This window comes from Gymnodraco acuticeps, unplaced genomic scaffold, assembly GCF_902827175.1.
Source record: "Gymnodraco acuticeps unplaced genomic scaffold, fGymAcu1.1, whole genome shotgun sequence".
Taxonomy (NCBI): domain Eukaryota; kingdom Metazoa; phylum Chordata; class Actinopteri; order Perciformes; family Bathydraconidae; genus Gymnodraco; species Gymnodraco acuticeps.
Window position 1 is genome coordinate 345,977 of NW_022990584.1, and position 15,993 is coordinate 361,969.

General features: G+C 40.3%; 2 protein-coding genes across 3 annotated transcripts in view; one reads left to right on the plus strand and one right to left on the minus strand.

Annotated features, from left to right (window-relative positions):
* Positions 1 to 15,993, minus strand: part of atad1a (ATPase family AAA domain containing 1a) — a 77,537-nt gene that overhangs the window by 38,687 nt on the left and 22,857 nt on the right. For both annotated transcript variants that reach the window (XM_034228402.1, XM_034228403.1), the window contains exon 9: positions 13,310 to 13,482. In XM_034228402.1, the coding sequence (XP_034084293.1) occupies positions 13,310 to 13,482 (173 nt within the window). The remainder of the gene's footprint in view (positions 1 to 13,309; positions 13,483 to 15,993) is intronic.
* LOC117554134 (tripartite motif-containing protein 16-like) lies at positions 5,831 to 8,508 on the plus strand. Its single transcript, XM_034228399.1, has one exon. It carries the CDS (start codon positions 5,992 to 5,994, stop codon positions 7,639 to 7,641), a length of 1,650 nt encoding a protein of 549 aa, XP_034084290.1. The 5' UTR covers positions 5,831 to 5,991; the 3' UTR covers positions 7,642 to 8,508.

Sequence of the window (15,993 nt, forward strand, 5' to 3'; positions counted from 1 at the left end):
GTCTCTTCTACATCAACATGTGTCCCCTCTTCTTCATGTCTCTTCTACATCAACATGGGTCCCCTCTTCTCATGTCTCTTCTACATCAACATGTTTCCCTCTTCTTCATCATGTCTCTTCTACATCAACATGTGTCCCCTCTTCTTCATGTCTCCTCTACATCAACATGTGTCCCCTCTTCTTCATGTCCTCTTACATCAACATGTGTCCCCTCTTCTTCATGTCTCTTTACATCAACATGTGTCCCCTCTCTTCATGTCTCTTCTACATCAACATGTGTCCCCTCTTCTTCATGTCTCTTCTACATCAAGCATGTGTCCCCTCTTCTTCATGTCTCTTCTACATCAACATGTGTCCCCTCTTCTTCATGTCTCTTCTACATCAACATGTGTCCCCTCTTCTTCATGTCTCTTCTACATCAACATGTGTCCCCTCTTCTTCATGTCTCTTCTACATCAACATGTGTCCCCTCTTCTTCATGTCTCTTCTACATCAACATGTGTCCCCTCTTCTTCATGTCTCTTCTACATCAACATGTGTCCCCTCTTCTTCATGTCTCTTCTACATCAACATGTGTCCCCTCTTCTTCATGTCTCTTCTACATCAACATGTGTCCCCCTCTTCTTCATGTCTCTTCTACATCAACATGTGTCCCCTCTTCTTCATGTCTCTTCTACATCACCATGTGTCCCCTCTTCTTCATGTCTCTTCTACATCAACATGTGTCCCCTCTTCTTCATGTCTCTTCTACATCAACATGTGTCCCCTCTTCTTCATGTCTCTTCTACATCAACATGTGTCCCCTCTTCTTCATGTCTCTTCTACATCAACATGTGTCCCCTCTTCTTCATGTCTCTTCTACATCAACTAGTGTCCCCTCTTCTTCATGTACTCGGTCTCCTATCATAACATGTGTCCCCTCTTCTTCATGTCTCTTCTACATCAAAATGTGTCCCCTCTTCTTCATGTCTCTTCTACATCAACATGTGTCCCCTCTTCTTATGTCTCTTCTACATCAACATGTGTCCCCTCTTCTTCATGTCTCTTCTACATCAACATGTGTCCCCTCTTCTTCATGTCTCTTCTACATCAACATGTGTCCCCTCTTCTTCATGTCTCTTCTACATCAACATGTGTCCCCTCTTCTTCACGTCTCTTCTACATCAAACAGTGTCCCCTCTTCTTCACGTCTCTTCTACATCAACATGTGTCCCCTTCTTCTTCACGTCTCTTCTACATCAACATGTGTCCCCCCTCTTCTTCATGTCTCTCTACATCAACATGTGTCCCCTCTTCTTCATGTCTCTTCTACATCAACATGTGCTCCCCTCTCTTCATGTCTCTTCTACATCAACATGTGTCCCCTCTTCTTCATGTCTCTCTACATCAACATGTGTCCCCTCTTCTTCATGTCTCATCTACATCAACATGTGTCCCCTCTTCTTCATGTCTCTTCTACATCAAGCATGTGTCCCCTCTTCTTACGTCTCTTCTACATCAAACATGTGTCCCCTCTTCTTCATGTCTCTTCTACATCAACATGTGTCCCCTCTTCTTCATGTCTCTTCTACATCAACATGTGTCCCCTCTTCTTCATGTCTCTCTACATCAACATGTGTCCCCTCTTCTCCGTCTCCTCTACATCAACATGTGTCCCCTCTTTTCATGTCTCTTCTACATCAACATGTGTCCCCTCCTCTTCATGTCTCTTCTACATCAACATGTGTCCCCTCTTCTTCATGTCTCTTCTACATCAACATGTTGTCCTCCTCTTCTTCATGTCTCTTCTACATTCAACATTGTCTCCCCTCTCTTCCATGGCTCTTCTACATCAACATGTGTCCCCTCTTCTTCATGTCTCTTTCTCATCAACATGTGTCCCCTCTTCTTCATGTCTCTTCTACATCAACATGTGTCCCCTCGTCTTCATGTCTTTCTTACATCAACATGTGTCACCCTCTTCTTCATGTCTCTTCTACATCAACATGTGTCCCCTCTTCTCCATGTCTCTTCTACATCAACATGGTCCCCTCTTCTTCATGTCTCCTCTACATCAACATGTGTCCCCTCTTCTTCATGTCTCTTCTACATCAACATGTGTCCCCTCTTCTTCATGTCTCTTCTCCATCACATGTGTCCCCCTCTTTTCATGTCTCTTCTACATCAACATGTGTCCCTCTTCTTCATGTCTCTTCTCCATCAACATGTGTCCCCTCTTCTTCATGTCTCTTCTACATCAACATGTGTCCCCCTCTTCTTCATGTCTCTTCTACATCAACATGTGTCCCCTCTTATTCATGTCTCTTCTCCATCAACATGTGTCCCCTCTTCCTCAGTCTCTTCTACATCAACATGTTTGTCCCTTCTTCTTCATGTCTCTTCTCCACAACATGTGTCCCTCTTCTAACTCATCTTCATGTCTCTTCTACATCAACATGTGTCCCCTCTTCTTCATGGTCTCTTCTACATCAACATGTGTCCCCTCTTCTTCAGGTCTCTTCTACATCAACATGTGTCCCCTCTTCTTCATGTCTCTTCTACATCAACATGTGTCCCCTCTTCTTCATGTCTCTTCTACATCAACATGTGTCCCCTCTTCTTCATGTCTCTTCTACATCAACATGTGTTCCCCTCTTCTTCATGTCTCTTCTACATCAACATGTGTCCCCTCTTCTTCATGTCTCTTCTACATCAACATGTGTCCCCTCTTCTTCATGTCTCTTCTACATCAACATGTGTCCCCAACATGTGTCCCCTCTTCTTCACGTCTCTTCTACATCAACATGTGTCCCCTCTTCTTCACGTCTCTTCTACATCAACATGTGTCCCCTCTTCTCATGTCTCTTCTACATAACATGTGTCCCCTCTTTTCAGTCGTCTTCTACATCAACATGTGTCCCTCTTCTTCATGTCTCTTCTACATCACATGTGTCCCTCTTCTTCATCGTCTGCTTCTACATCAAACATGTGTCCCCATCTTCTTCATGTCTCTTCTACATCAACATGTGTCCCCTCTCTTCTTCATGTCTCTTCTACATCAACATGTGTCCCCTCTTCTTCATGTCTCTTCTACATCAACATGTGTCCCTCTTCTTCATGTCTCTTCTACATCAACATGTGTCCCCTCTTCTTCATGTCTCTTTCTACATCAACATGTGTCCCCTCTTCTTCATGTCTCTTCTACATCAACATGTGTCCCCTCTTCTTCATGTCTCTTCTACATCCACATGTGTCCCCTCTTCTCCATGTCTCTTTTACATCAACATGTGTCCCCTCTTCTTCATGTCTGTTCTACATCAACATGTGTCCCCTCTTCTTCATGTCTGTTCTACATCAACATGTGTCCCCTCTTCTTCATGTCTCTTCTACGATCTTCGATGTTTTGTCTTGTGTAACCATTAGCCAATCACCAACCAAGGTAACCCCCCCCCCTTATCACCTGAATCTCCTAGAGCACCATTGAGTTCTTTGTAACCAAATCTATATATATAAAATCTGTATACACTTTGCTTTCTGCCCTCCGACTTCCACTCATTTGGTTTGTTTTTCCTGATGTAGAAACCGTCTAATTGTTGAAATAGTAGAATAAATAACAAAATAAAATGTATATGTATGATATAGATATATAAATATGACAGGTATGAATATTTATAGCTATTTATTCTATGAACCCGTTTTCTGGACCTGTTTCACGTCAATCTAAATAAGTATTTCAGCAAACTATTTGATACTCATTTCTTTTGTTGAACACATGGTCTTCTATTTCAATATTTCTATTTCAAGACTTCATGTACTTCGTAGTATTCCAAAAACGACATTTAGCCCACATGTTTGAGCCTCCAGCTGTTTCCTGATGTCCCTTTGAAGCAACGTGCTGACAACTAAAGGTTACACTATGTTCTGCTCCAACAGGGCTTCTATGGTCGCTTAGCAACAACCGAAGCATGGGTTACTCAGATCAGATATTTAGCCTTTTATAAAATATAAGATGATTTTAAAATAAACCAGCCTCTGATGACTTCCAATATCTCACATACAGTGCTGGAGGACATCTGACTAACTCCAGTGTTTCTGAATGCGAAGCCTCGAACTCAGACCGTTTCATAATTACAAAGCCATTAGAGATCATTTACATTTTAATCTCAAGTAAGTTGCAGGTTATATTTACAATTTTGCATATTTTTAGAACAATTAAAAATAAACTTTACACACTTGTCTATATAATGTTGCATGATTAGTATAATTGGTCTATTATAATGATTCATTCTGTATTTTTTATATTGTGTATTCTATTAATACACACACACATATTTTACTGGATGTTTTTTGTATGCCCTGCTTGTGTGTTTTTTTTATATACTTTCTTTTAAAAAGGTCCCATGGCCATTTCTACTGATCATGATTCCATCGTTGAGGTCGACTAGAATAGATTTACATTGTTCAATGTTCCAAACTCTCATTGGTTTCTCACAGCATCTCTGTATAGTATGTGTATTCACTCTCTGTCCTAAACGCCTTGTTGGAGCTCCTGACCCCCCCCCCCCTATGAGCCCACTCTGCTCTGATTGGTCAGCTCGCTCACTCTGTTCTGATGAGTCAACCACCGTTACAGCTGAACATCAGTGGTTATGTTTTAAAATGGTGTTTGTTAGCAACCAGGAAATGACACCAGTAATGACAAACAGATGAGAATGCTGCGTGGGGTCTGGGTGTCGTGTTGGCGGGACGTTGCGGGGCTCCCTGCTGTGAGGAGCGGACAGTGTGAGGATTACCGGTGTAGTTTCCTGGTTGCTGCGTGGGGTCTGCGAGACCTGTGAGTGTGTGTGTGTGTGTGTGTGTGTGCTCAGGCTGAGTTTTGCTGTCTCAGGCTGAGATATCCGCGGAGCTGCGGTTGAGAAAAGACAAGGCTGACTGAGTGTGTGTGAGTGAGGAGCCGTTACGTCACTATGCCCGTTTACGTAACTTTACTCGGGAAGAAAAAAAAAAGTCCAACGAGGCGTTCTGGGGCAGCACAGACAGGTCTTCTCTGTGTTAGAGTTCTACTCGCTACAGGGTGTACTTTGAGGGTTTGTGACTGCAGACCGTTTACATGCAGAAAAACCTTCATAACAACAAGGGGACGGGTGATAACCGGAAAAGCATGACATGGGACCTTTAACCTTTTAGACTATTTTATAATACAAATCAAATCAAATGTATTCGTATTAACTTATACTATTAATAATAAGATATATATATTTTTTTAAATTGTGTTTACTGTTTACCTTTTTAATTAATTAATTTTAAATCTATTGTATTTAATTGTAGTATATTCCTAACTCATGAGTAATGTCTGTTATTGTGCTATTATCTGTTATTATTTTTGTTATATTTATTTTATTATATTATTTTTGTTATATGTATTATCTGTTATTCTTTTTGTTGTCACAGGAGTGACAACAAAAAGAATCCCACACATGTTACACAAGTACATCTAATCTGATCTAAACTAATAACTAATTATAACATCTCACTAAAAAATAAAAACAATGCTTCACATAAAGCGACTTTAATTGAAATGTCAGGTTAAGAGAACATCAGTCCATAAGATGCCATCAGTTTTAAAACTAATGAAGCTCAGCGCGAGTTCAACCAGGAAGACCGTCTTTACTCATTCCTTTACTATTTCCATGTTACTCTCTCTCGCCTCTCAATAAGTGATCGGGGGCGTCACTCCCCAGCTTAGCCAATCACTTCGCTCTATTCTCACAAGCCTATCATAGCGCTCCCTCTTCTTCCTGCTCTCAGACGCAGCCAGCTCCACTCTGTACTTCCTGGTTCCTCCCCTTCAGATCCACACTGAGGAGGAGGGGAGGAACCAACATGTGGGCAAAGCACAAGAGCTGATAAGCCACATTCACCGCCCACACACATGCTGTTCAGATAACCAGTCACACTAGTTTCAGCTCTCAGGAAGTGAAACTCACACACTCGCTGCTACTGAGAGGTGAAATGGCGCAGAAAGGAGTTCAGCTGGACCGGGAAACCTTCTCTTGTTCCATCTGTCTGGATCTACTGAAGGATCCGGTCACTATCCCCTGTGGACACAGCTACTGCATGAAGTGTATTAAACAGCACTGGGATGGAGAGCTAATCCACAGCTGCCCTCAGTGCAGGCAGAGCTTCACACCGAGGCCTGTCCTGCTGAAGAACACCATGTTAGCAGCTTTAGTGGAGGAGCTGAAGAAGACTGGACCTCCAGCTGCTCCTGCTGATCTCTGCTATGCTGGAGCTGGAGATGTGGCCTGTGATGTCTGCACTGGGAGGAAGCTGAGAGCCTGTAAGTCCTGCCTCGTGTGTCTTATATCGTACTGCGAGAAGCACCTCCAGTCTCATTATAACGTAGCTCAATTAAAAAAGCACAAGCTGGTGGAGCCCTCCAAGAAGCTCCAGGAGAACATCTGCTCTCGTCACGACGAGGTGAAGAAGCTGTTCTGCCGCACTGATCAGCAGAGTATCTGTTCTCTCTGCTCTGTGGACGAACACAAAGGCCACGACACGGTGTCAGCTGCAGCAGAGAGGACTGAGAGGCAGAGAGAGCTGGAGGGGAGTCGACTAAACATCCAGCAGAGAATCCAGGACGGAGAGAAGGAGGTGAAGCTGCTTCAGCAGGAGGTGGAGGCCGTCAATGGCTCTGCTGATAAAGCAGTGGAGGACAGTGAGAAGACGTTCACTGAGCTGATCCGTCTCATGGAGAAGAGAAGCTCTGATGTGAAGCAGCAGCTCAGATCCCAGCAGAAGAGAGAAGTGAGTCGAGTCAGAGAGCTCCAGGAGAAGCTGGAGCAGGAGATGGCTGAGCTGAAGAGGAGAGACGCTGAGCTGAAGCTGCTGTCTCACACAGAGGATCACAACCACTTTCTGCTCAGCTACCCCTCACTGCCAGCCCTCAGTGAAGCTACACACTCCTCCAGCATCAACATCCGACCTCTGAGCTACTTTGAGGACGTGACGGCGGCCCTGTCAGCAGTCAGAGACAAACTACAGGACGTCCTGAGAGAGGAATGGACAAACGTCTCACCGACTGAAGTGGAGGTTTTACTGTCAGCAGCAGAGCCCACCTCCAGAGCTGGGTTCTTAACATATTCACAGGAGATCACTCTGGATCCAAACACAGCAGAAACACAGCTGTTATTATGTGAGGGGGGCAGAAAAGCAACATACATGAAACAAGAACAGCCTTATTCTCGTCACCCAGACAGATTCACTGATTATTCTCAGGTCCTGAGTAGAGAGAGTCTGACTGGACGTTGTTACTGGGAGGTGGAGTGGAGAGGGGGAGGAGTTGATGTAGCAGTTGCATACAAGAATATCAGCAGAGCAGGGGAGCTGGAAAGTGGATTTGGATTCAATGACAAATCTTGGTCCTTAGTTTGTGACCAAAACAGTTATTCATTTTATCACAACAGTATCCTCACTCCCGTCTCAGGTCCTCCGTCCTCCAGAGTAGGAGTGTACCTGGATCACAGAGCAGGTGTTCTGTCCTTCTACAGCGTCTCTGAAACCATGACTCTCCTCCACAGAGTCCAGACCACGTTCACTCAGCCGCTACATGCTGGAGTTTTTCTTTATGGAGACACTGCTGAGTTTTGTAAACTCAAATAGCCTGAAGTCCTTGGAGGAACTCTTCTACTTCTTAAACTCACCGTGTGTCCATCAGAGCTGATTGTCCATGTCTTCACTGCAGAGATCAGCTGTCAATCAAACATGATGGGCGGGGCTTCAACATCTTCTCACGAGTTGTTCTGTAGATGTTGGACTTTCTTCCGGCTCCTTCCTGTGTCTGTGTCGCCATGGAGGCTGTCACTGCTCAGGAGGATCCTTGTTCACCTGAACTGATGTGTAAACTTTGCTCTAAATATGTGTTGGATATTTCTTTTGATTCTTGTTGTTGTTTCTCTTGTAGTGCACGAGTCTTCAGAGAGAAAGCAGCACAGCTTCTTTTATTCTACACATTTTATTCTGGCTCTAAAACAACAGAGACATTTATAATCACATGTATTATTCTGACAGATTAAATGTTATTGTTGCCCAAATTAACAAACACATGAGTCCAGATGGTTATCACACTTATTTCATCATCACATGTTTATTTAAAATGATATTACTTGCTGTCATGATCATAATCAAAAAGTACATCATTTATTATTCTGCTGTAAATAGCTGAGAGTCTTTGCTCGGGAAATACATGGTCTAATATTACAGTTATTGTTTTACAGACTAGTTGTTGTTGTTGTTGTTGTTGTTGTCCAAATAGAAAGTGGGTACTCTGATGTTTTATAGAACATAACTCATGATAATAATCAATAAGTAAATCATGTCTGGTTCTGTTTGAAACAGCTGAGATGAAACACATCATGGTGGAGAAAGAGAAACTGATCATGAAATCATTGAACACACTTTACTGATGGGATGTGTGATCAAAGGAAATGTTTGGATCATTAATAAAGGTTTGTCTTTCAAAAACAAAAACAGGATGTTCTTCTTGTGTTATGTCCAAGGTGCTACGAAGCTGATGGAGAACATGTGGAAGTGATCTGAGACTAAATGAAGCTCAGCGCGAGTTCAACCAGGAAGGCCGTCTTTACTCTTCATTCACTATCTCCATGTCTCTCCTCTCTCTAGTCAGGGTTGGGAGGTTACTTTGTAAATGTAATCAGTTACTGAATACATGCTCTGAAAGTAGGGCTGGGCGATTTTTTCGGTTTTCACGATTAATTGCATTTTTACTTTCCTACGGTTTGTGAAATGGCTAAACCGAAAAACCGCGATTTTTTTTTTTTGGATCTGTAGTCAAAAAGCTCCTCAAAAACACTATCGAAGCAGTTCCTGCCGTTGCTACGTTAGTTCAAACAGTAACAACGCACTATTTTTCTTAGCGGATGCATGTCAATTTAAATCAATACAAAACTATTTTTTAAATCAATAAAATCATTTTCTAAATCCATAAAAGCATTTCAATTAATATTGGGAGTCATGTCGTTACTTTGCTGAGAATTTGGCCATGTAATAAGCGGGATAATGTGCACATTGCACATTGCATAATGTGCCTTCATGCCGATCCCTCCGCAAAAAAAACGGCTCGTTCGCGGGCGAGAGCCGGCTCCCGTCGTTCACTTAAATAGTTCGCGACCGACACATCACTACGACAGACGTAGCATAAAAATGTCCACGAACACAGATGAAGAAGAACTCATTCCTAAAAAAGGTACCACTTCAGTAAGTTCAGTTGTATGGAAGTGGTTCGGGTACAAGCAGTCAGACATAGAACAAACAACTGTTCTGTGTAAGGTCTGTAGAAAGACGATCGCTGCAAAACATGGGAACTCAACCAACTTATTCCAGCACCTGCGACAGAGACATGCAGTGGTGGAAGCTACATGAAGCTAACTTCCCAAGACTGAGTTATCTGGCCAAGAAATATCTCTCCATTCCTGCCACAAGTGCCCCTTCGGAGAGGGTTTTCAGTACGGGGGTAATATTGTAACATGCCAAAGAGCATGCCTCAAGCCAGAGGCAGTAGACAGGCTTGTCTTCCTCGTGAAAAACCTGTAGAAAACTTCCTAGAAAGTTAAAGGGATGTTATTTTGTTTGAGGGTATTTTTTTATTATTCATTTCATTATCATTATTTGTTGTATTTGTATCATTCAACATGATGATATTTTTAAATGATGAAACCAGTCTGAAGTGATTTTTTTGTTTGATGCCAACAGCAAGACTAACCTGGAATTCATGCATTGCAATTATTCTAATGGTTAACTTCCTGCAAGCTATAACAAACCCCAATATTACCTTTCCTGAAATCAACATCCTGTAACCTGATTTATTTTGGACATGTTTTTCTATTTCACTATTATATTAAAAACATATAACAATATATATTTTATTTTTTAAAATGTTTAACTGATGACCTATAGCCTTTATATTTTGTATTGGAACATAACAAAAACATATTTCATAAAACAGTTTTACATTTTCAAAGATATATGAGGCTTTATACTTTCTTTAATTTTCTTTGAGATATGATTTGTTGAAATGATTGACAAAAGTGTATAATGTATATTTTTCTCACATAACTAAATATGCAACCCAAATTATTCTGGACAGTGATATTTAATAGGTTTTCTTTCCATACAGGTGCATTTGGAAATAATAGAAATGTTGAAATTGAAATGAAACCAGATGCAGTCAACATTTCTAACATCAGATTCAGTATTGGCATTTTTTTCATCCGTGAACCTTTGTTGGAAATGTGGATGATCCCAAAATAAAATGTCAAGTCCTCGCATCTTCACTCCAACCATCTGTTTTCTTCTTCTTTTTACTCGCCATACTTAACTCACCACATCCAGGAGGATCCATATCATTTCAGAAAAAAATCGAGGTTTAAATAGAAAATCGTCCATTAGTTAGAAAAAATCGAGGTTTTATTTTTAGGCCAAATCGCCCAGCCCTATCTGAAAGTCATCAGAATACAGTTACGTGTCTTAAAAAAGTATCAGATTACTTTTGGAATACTTTCTTTTCCCATAACAGATGGGTATGTTTTGGTGAACAGGAGACACGTATGTTACTGTTTTAATGGCTTATCAAGAACTCAAACACGACATCTTGGTGTCATTCTGGACAGCTCCCTCTCATCTGCACCCCACATCAAACACATCACCCGGACTGCATTCTTTGTACTGTCTTAAAACCTTTCCTTAGAATATGTTATGAATTGTAAGGTGTCCTTGGTGCTTCTAAAGGCGCCCCTAAATAGAATGAATTATCATTATTATTTATTATCTGAAACGATGTTATAACTTTTAAAACTGTTTCCAGTCACTTGCCCCATGCATTCAGCAGCAGCAGGCCATTCACTTTGATTCCGTTATAAATGTCATCATTTCGACAATAAAGAAATGCTACATAAACGTTATCTTGCACATTTTATCTAACCATCTCCGTTTCTAACTTTCAATATATTTTAAAAGAGATCTCTCTCATCTGCGTGTGGGGGCGGGGCCTCACAGACACGCTGCATCTCTCTCTCGCTCACAGACATGCTGCAGCGCTGTGCAGTGTGCACACAGCTCTGCCGGTAATGAATATTACATTTTGTGAGGAAACTTTTCCACCAATAATTCCAATAAGTATTCCAAAATGTATTCACTTCAGGTTTAAGAAAGTAACTGTAATCAGATTACTCGTTTTTCAAATGTAACGCCAGCCACATGTATTCCGTTACAACCCAACCCTGTCAATAAGTGATCGGACGCGTCACTCCCCAGTTTAACCAATCACTTCGCTCTGTTCTCACAAGCCTATCATCTGTGGATTCTCAGCTTTAATCTGATACCTTGTTTGTGCAGCTACGATAAGTAATCAGGGTATTTTTTAGTGATGGGAATTCCGGCTCTTCTTGGTGAGCCGGATCATTTGGCTCGGCTCACCAAGAAGAGCCGGCTCTTTCGGCTCCCAAACGGCTCTTCAGTTTACCACTTATTATACCTTTTAATTAAATCAAATGTAGCCCTGTTTTGACTAATGATTTATATGTGTACATACACACATACATACATATATATCACTTAAATTATTCAATACATCCTTTGTACTGAGGTATTCAAAAGTGAAAATTACATGTTTAATATAAATGATTTGCTGTGGCCAAATGTTTTCATTGCATTTACAGACCCGTGTAACTCTCTGATACCACCCAATGAATGCACTGACTTGCTTGTCGAACCACGCTACACAAAACAGATAGCAACACCTATAAAAACTATTTAAAAAAAGGGGCTACTGTATCGACATTTTAAAATTATATTTAAAGAAAAGACCCTGACGAAACAGCAGGGCTATATTTCAGTAACTATTAACTATAGAAAAAAAGACAGCAACAGCTGACATCAAATCTTTGCTGAGCCTAAGGATAATCATAAATAAATAACATAGTGAAAATAAATATATTGCAATGCTCAAAACAGCAGAATCCAACCGTCTCTAATCCTTGGATATTACATGTCACCTGCATGCATGCACGGAGCAGCTGTAGCGCGGAGATCATCATCATCATTCTGTCTTGTATTACTTAAAGTGGACCTATCAGTTTGAACAATATATTGTAGGCCATATCTATATAAAGTATATATATGATTCTGTGAGCTGCAGCTGACCACGCCCCCCTGCAGGAGAGGGCAGCGTGCTCTGAGATCAGCTGCTGGGCTGTCAGAAGAGGGGGAGAATCTCCGTCCTCCGTGTTTTATTCTTATAGAAGTAAGAAGAGAAGTAATGGGGCAGAAACCCTCCTTTTTACGCAGCGGTCCAGACATAGACATCAAACGGCGACACATATTCAGTTGCCAGTTACTTTGGCATTAGGGCAGGGATATCTAGATACTTCCCAAGGTTTGACATAATGAATTGTGCTACTTTTAAAGCAAGCAATGATGTTTTCAAATCTGTAATCAAAAAGCTCCTCAAAAACACTCTCGAAGCAGTTCCTGCCGTTGCTACGTTAGTTCAAACAGTAACAACGGACTACTTTTCTTAGCGGATGCATGTCAATTTAAATACATACAACTCAATAAATCAATAAAATAATTTTCTAAATCCATAAAAGCATTTCAATTAATATTGGGAGTCATGTCGTTACTTTGTTGAGAATGTGGCCGTGTAATAAGCGGGATAATGTGCACATTGCATAATGTGCCTTCATGCCGATCTAGATCCCTCCGCAAAAAAAAAAAAATGGCTCGTTCGCAGGCGAGAGCCGGCTCCCGTCGTTCACTTAAAAGAGCCGGCTCGTTCGCGACCGACACATCACTAGTATTTTTACCTTGAGTTCTGTGCTAAGTGCGTTAGCATGTTTTCGCTCAGGGCCCATTTAGACGCTTCTTGTGAGACTTGTGTTTTGTTTCGGTAAACATGGTTCGTATCTTCAGTTAGCTGAGTTTCTAACCGTTTAAGTGAGTATGACACATTAATAGGTTTTTAAATATTAAGAAGCCCTGTGACACAGTTTCGTGAAAAAACACCCCGCAACTTCCTTACAATAAATGAGCACTGATTAGAGGGTTATTGAGGAAAAACTCTCAACTAACGGCCTAGTACTTGTAGAATATGGTCGTGTAGAATAAGGCATTAATAAGTGTTTAATACTGACTAATAACGAGCCAATATACTGCTAATATGCATGTTAATCAACAACTAGTTGATGGTGAATATGTGTACCTTGATATAAAGTGTTACCCAGTGTTTATATAGAGATGTGAGCATGAGTCGTACCTCTCCTCCTCCTCGCTGTCCTGCAGCTGCTGCGCGATCTGCCTCATCTGCTCCTTGCGGACGTAGTCTCTGACTCGGTACATGGCGGCGTCTCTGCAGAGCTCCCGCAGGTCGCTGCCCGAGTATCCCTCCGTCCGCTCTGCGATCTCCTTCAGATTGATGGCATTGCTCAGCTGCGGAGAAACAGAGTATTATAGATTAATTACAATCAGGTTTATATCAGCAGATGTGGGAAGTAGTGGAGTACAAATACTTTGTCACTGTACTTAAGTACATGTTTCTGGTATCAGTACGACTTTTTACTTTTACTTCTTACATGTTGAACCCAAATACCTGTACTTTCTACTTCTTACATGTTGAACCCAAATACCTGTACTTTCTACTTCTTACATGTTGAACTCAAATACCTGTACTTTCTACTTCTTACATGTTGAACTCAAATACCTGTACTTTCTACTTCTTACATGTTGAACTCAAATACCTGTACTTTCTACTTCTTACATGTTGAACTCAAATACCTGTACTTTCTACTTCTTACATGTTGAACACAAATACCTGTACTTTCTACTTCTCACATGTTGAACACAAATACCTGTACTTTCTACTTCTCACATGTTGAACTCAAATACCTGTACTTTCTACTTCTTACATGTTGAACACAAATACCTGTACTTTCTACTTCTCACATGTTGAACACAAATACCTGTACTTTCTACTTCTTACATGTTGAACATAAATACCTGTACTTTCTACTTCTTACATGTTGAACTCAAATACCTGTACTTTCTACTTCTTACATGTTGAACCCAAATACCTGTACTTTCTACTTCTTACATGTTGAACACAAATACCTGTACTTTCTACTTCTTACATGTTGAACACAAATACCTGTACTTTCTACTTCTTACATGTTGAACACAAATACCTGTACTTTCTACTTCTTACATGTTGAACACAAATACCTGTACTTTCTACTTCTTACATGTTGAACTCAAATACCTGTACTTTCTACTTCTTACATGTTGAACACAAATACCTGAACTTTCTACTTCTTACATGTTGAACTCAAATACCTGTACTTTCTACTTCTCACATGTTGAACTCAAATACCTGTACTTTCTACTTCTTACATGTTGAACACAAATACCTGAACTTTCTACTTCTTACATGTTGAACTCAAATACCTGTACTTTCTACTTCTCACATGTTGAACACAAATACCTGAACTTTCTACTTCTTACATGTTGAACTCAAATACCTGTACTTTCTACTTCTCACATGTTGAACACAAATACCTGAACTTTCTACTTCTTACATGTTGAACACAAATACCTGAACTTTCTACTTCTTACATGTTGAACTCAAATACCTGTACTTTCTACTTCTCACATGTTGAACTCAAATACCTGTACTTTCTACTTCTTACATGTTGAACACAAATACCTGTACTTTCTACTTCTTACATGTTGAACTCAAATACCTGTACTTTCTACTTCTTACATGTTGAACACAAATACCTGTACTTTCTACTTCTCACATGTTGAACACAAATACCTGTACTTTCTACTTCTTACATGTTGAACTCAAATACCTGTACTTTCTACTTCTTACATGTTGAACACAAATACCTGTACTTTCTACTTCTCACATGTTGAACTCAAATACCTGTACTTTCTACTTCTTACATGTTGAACACAAATACCTGAACTTTCTACTTCTCACATGTTGAACACAAATACCTGTACTTTCTACTTCTCACATGTTGAACTCAAATACCTGTACTTTCTACTTCTTACATGTAGAACCCAAATACCTGAACTTTCTACTTCTTACATGTTGAACCCAAATACCTGTACTTTCTACTTCTTACATGTTGAACACAAATACCTGTACTTTCTACTTCTCACATGTTGAACACAAATACCTGTACTTTCTACTTCTTACATGTTGAACTCAAATACCTGTACTTTCTACTTCTTACATGTTGAACACAAATACCTGTACTTTCTACTTCTTACATGTTGAACTCAAATACCTGTACTTTCTACTTCTCACATGTTGAACTCAAATACCTGTACTTTCTACTTCTCACATGTTGAACACAACCTGTACTTTCTACTTCTCACATGTTGAACTCAAATACCTGTACTTTCTACTTCTCACATGTTGAACACAACCTGTACTTTCTACTTCTTACATGTTGAACTCAAATACCTGTACTTTCTACTTCTCACATGTTGAACTCAAATACCTGTACTTTCTACTTCTTACATGTTGAACTCAAATACCTGTACTTTCTACTTCTTACATGTTGAACTCAAATACCTGTACTTTCTACTTCTTACATGTTGAACTCAAATACCTGTACTTTCTACTTCTTACATGTTGAACTCAAATACCTGTACTTTCTACTTCTCACATGTTGAACCCAAATACCTGTACTTTCTACTTCTTACATGTTGAACTCAAATACCTGTACTTTCTACTTCTTACATGTTGAACTCAAATACCTGTACTTTCTACTTCTTACATGTTGAACTCAAATACCTGTACTTTCTACTTCTTACATGTTGAACTCAAATACCTGTACTTTCTACTTCTTACATGTTGAACTCAAATACCTGTACTTTCTACTTCTCACATGTTGAACCCAAATACCTGTACTTTCTACTTCTCACATGTTG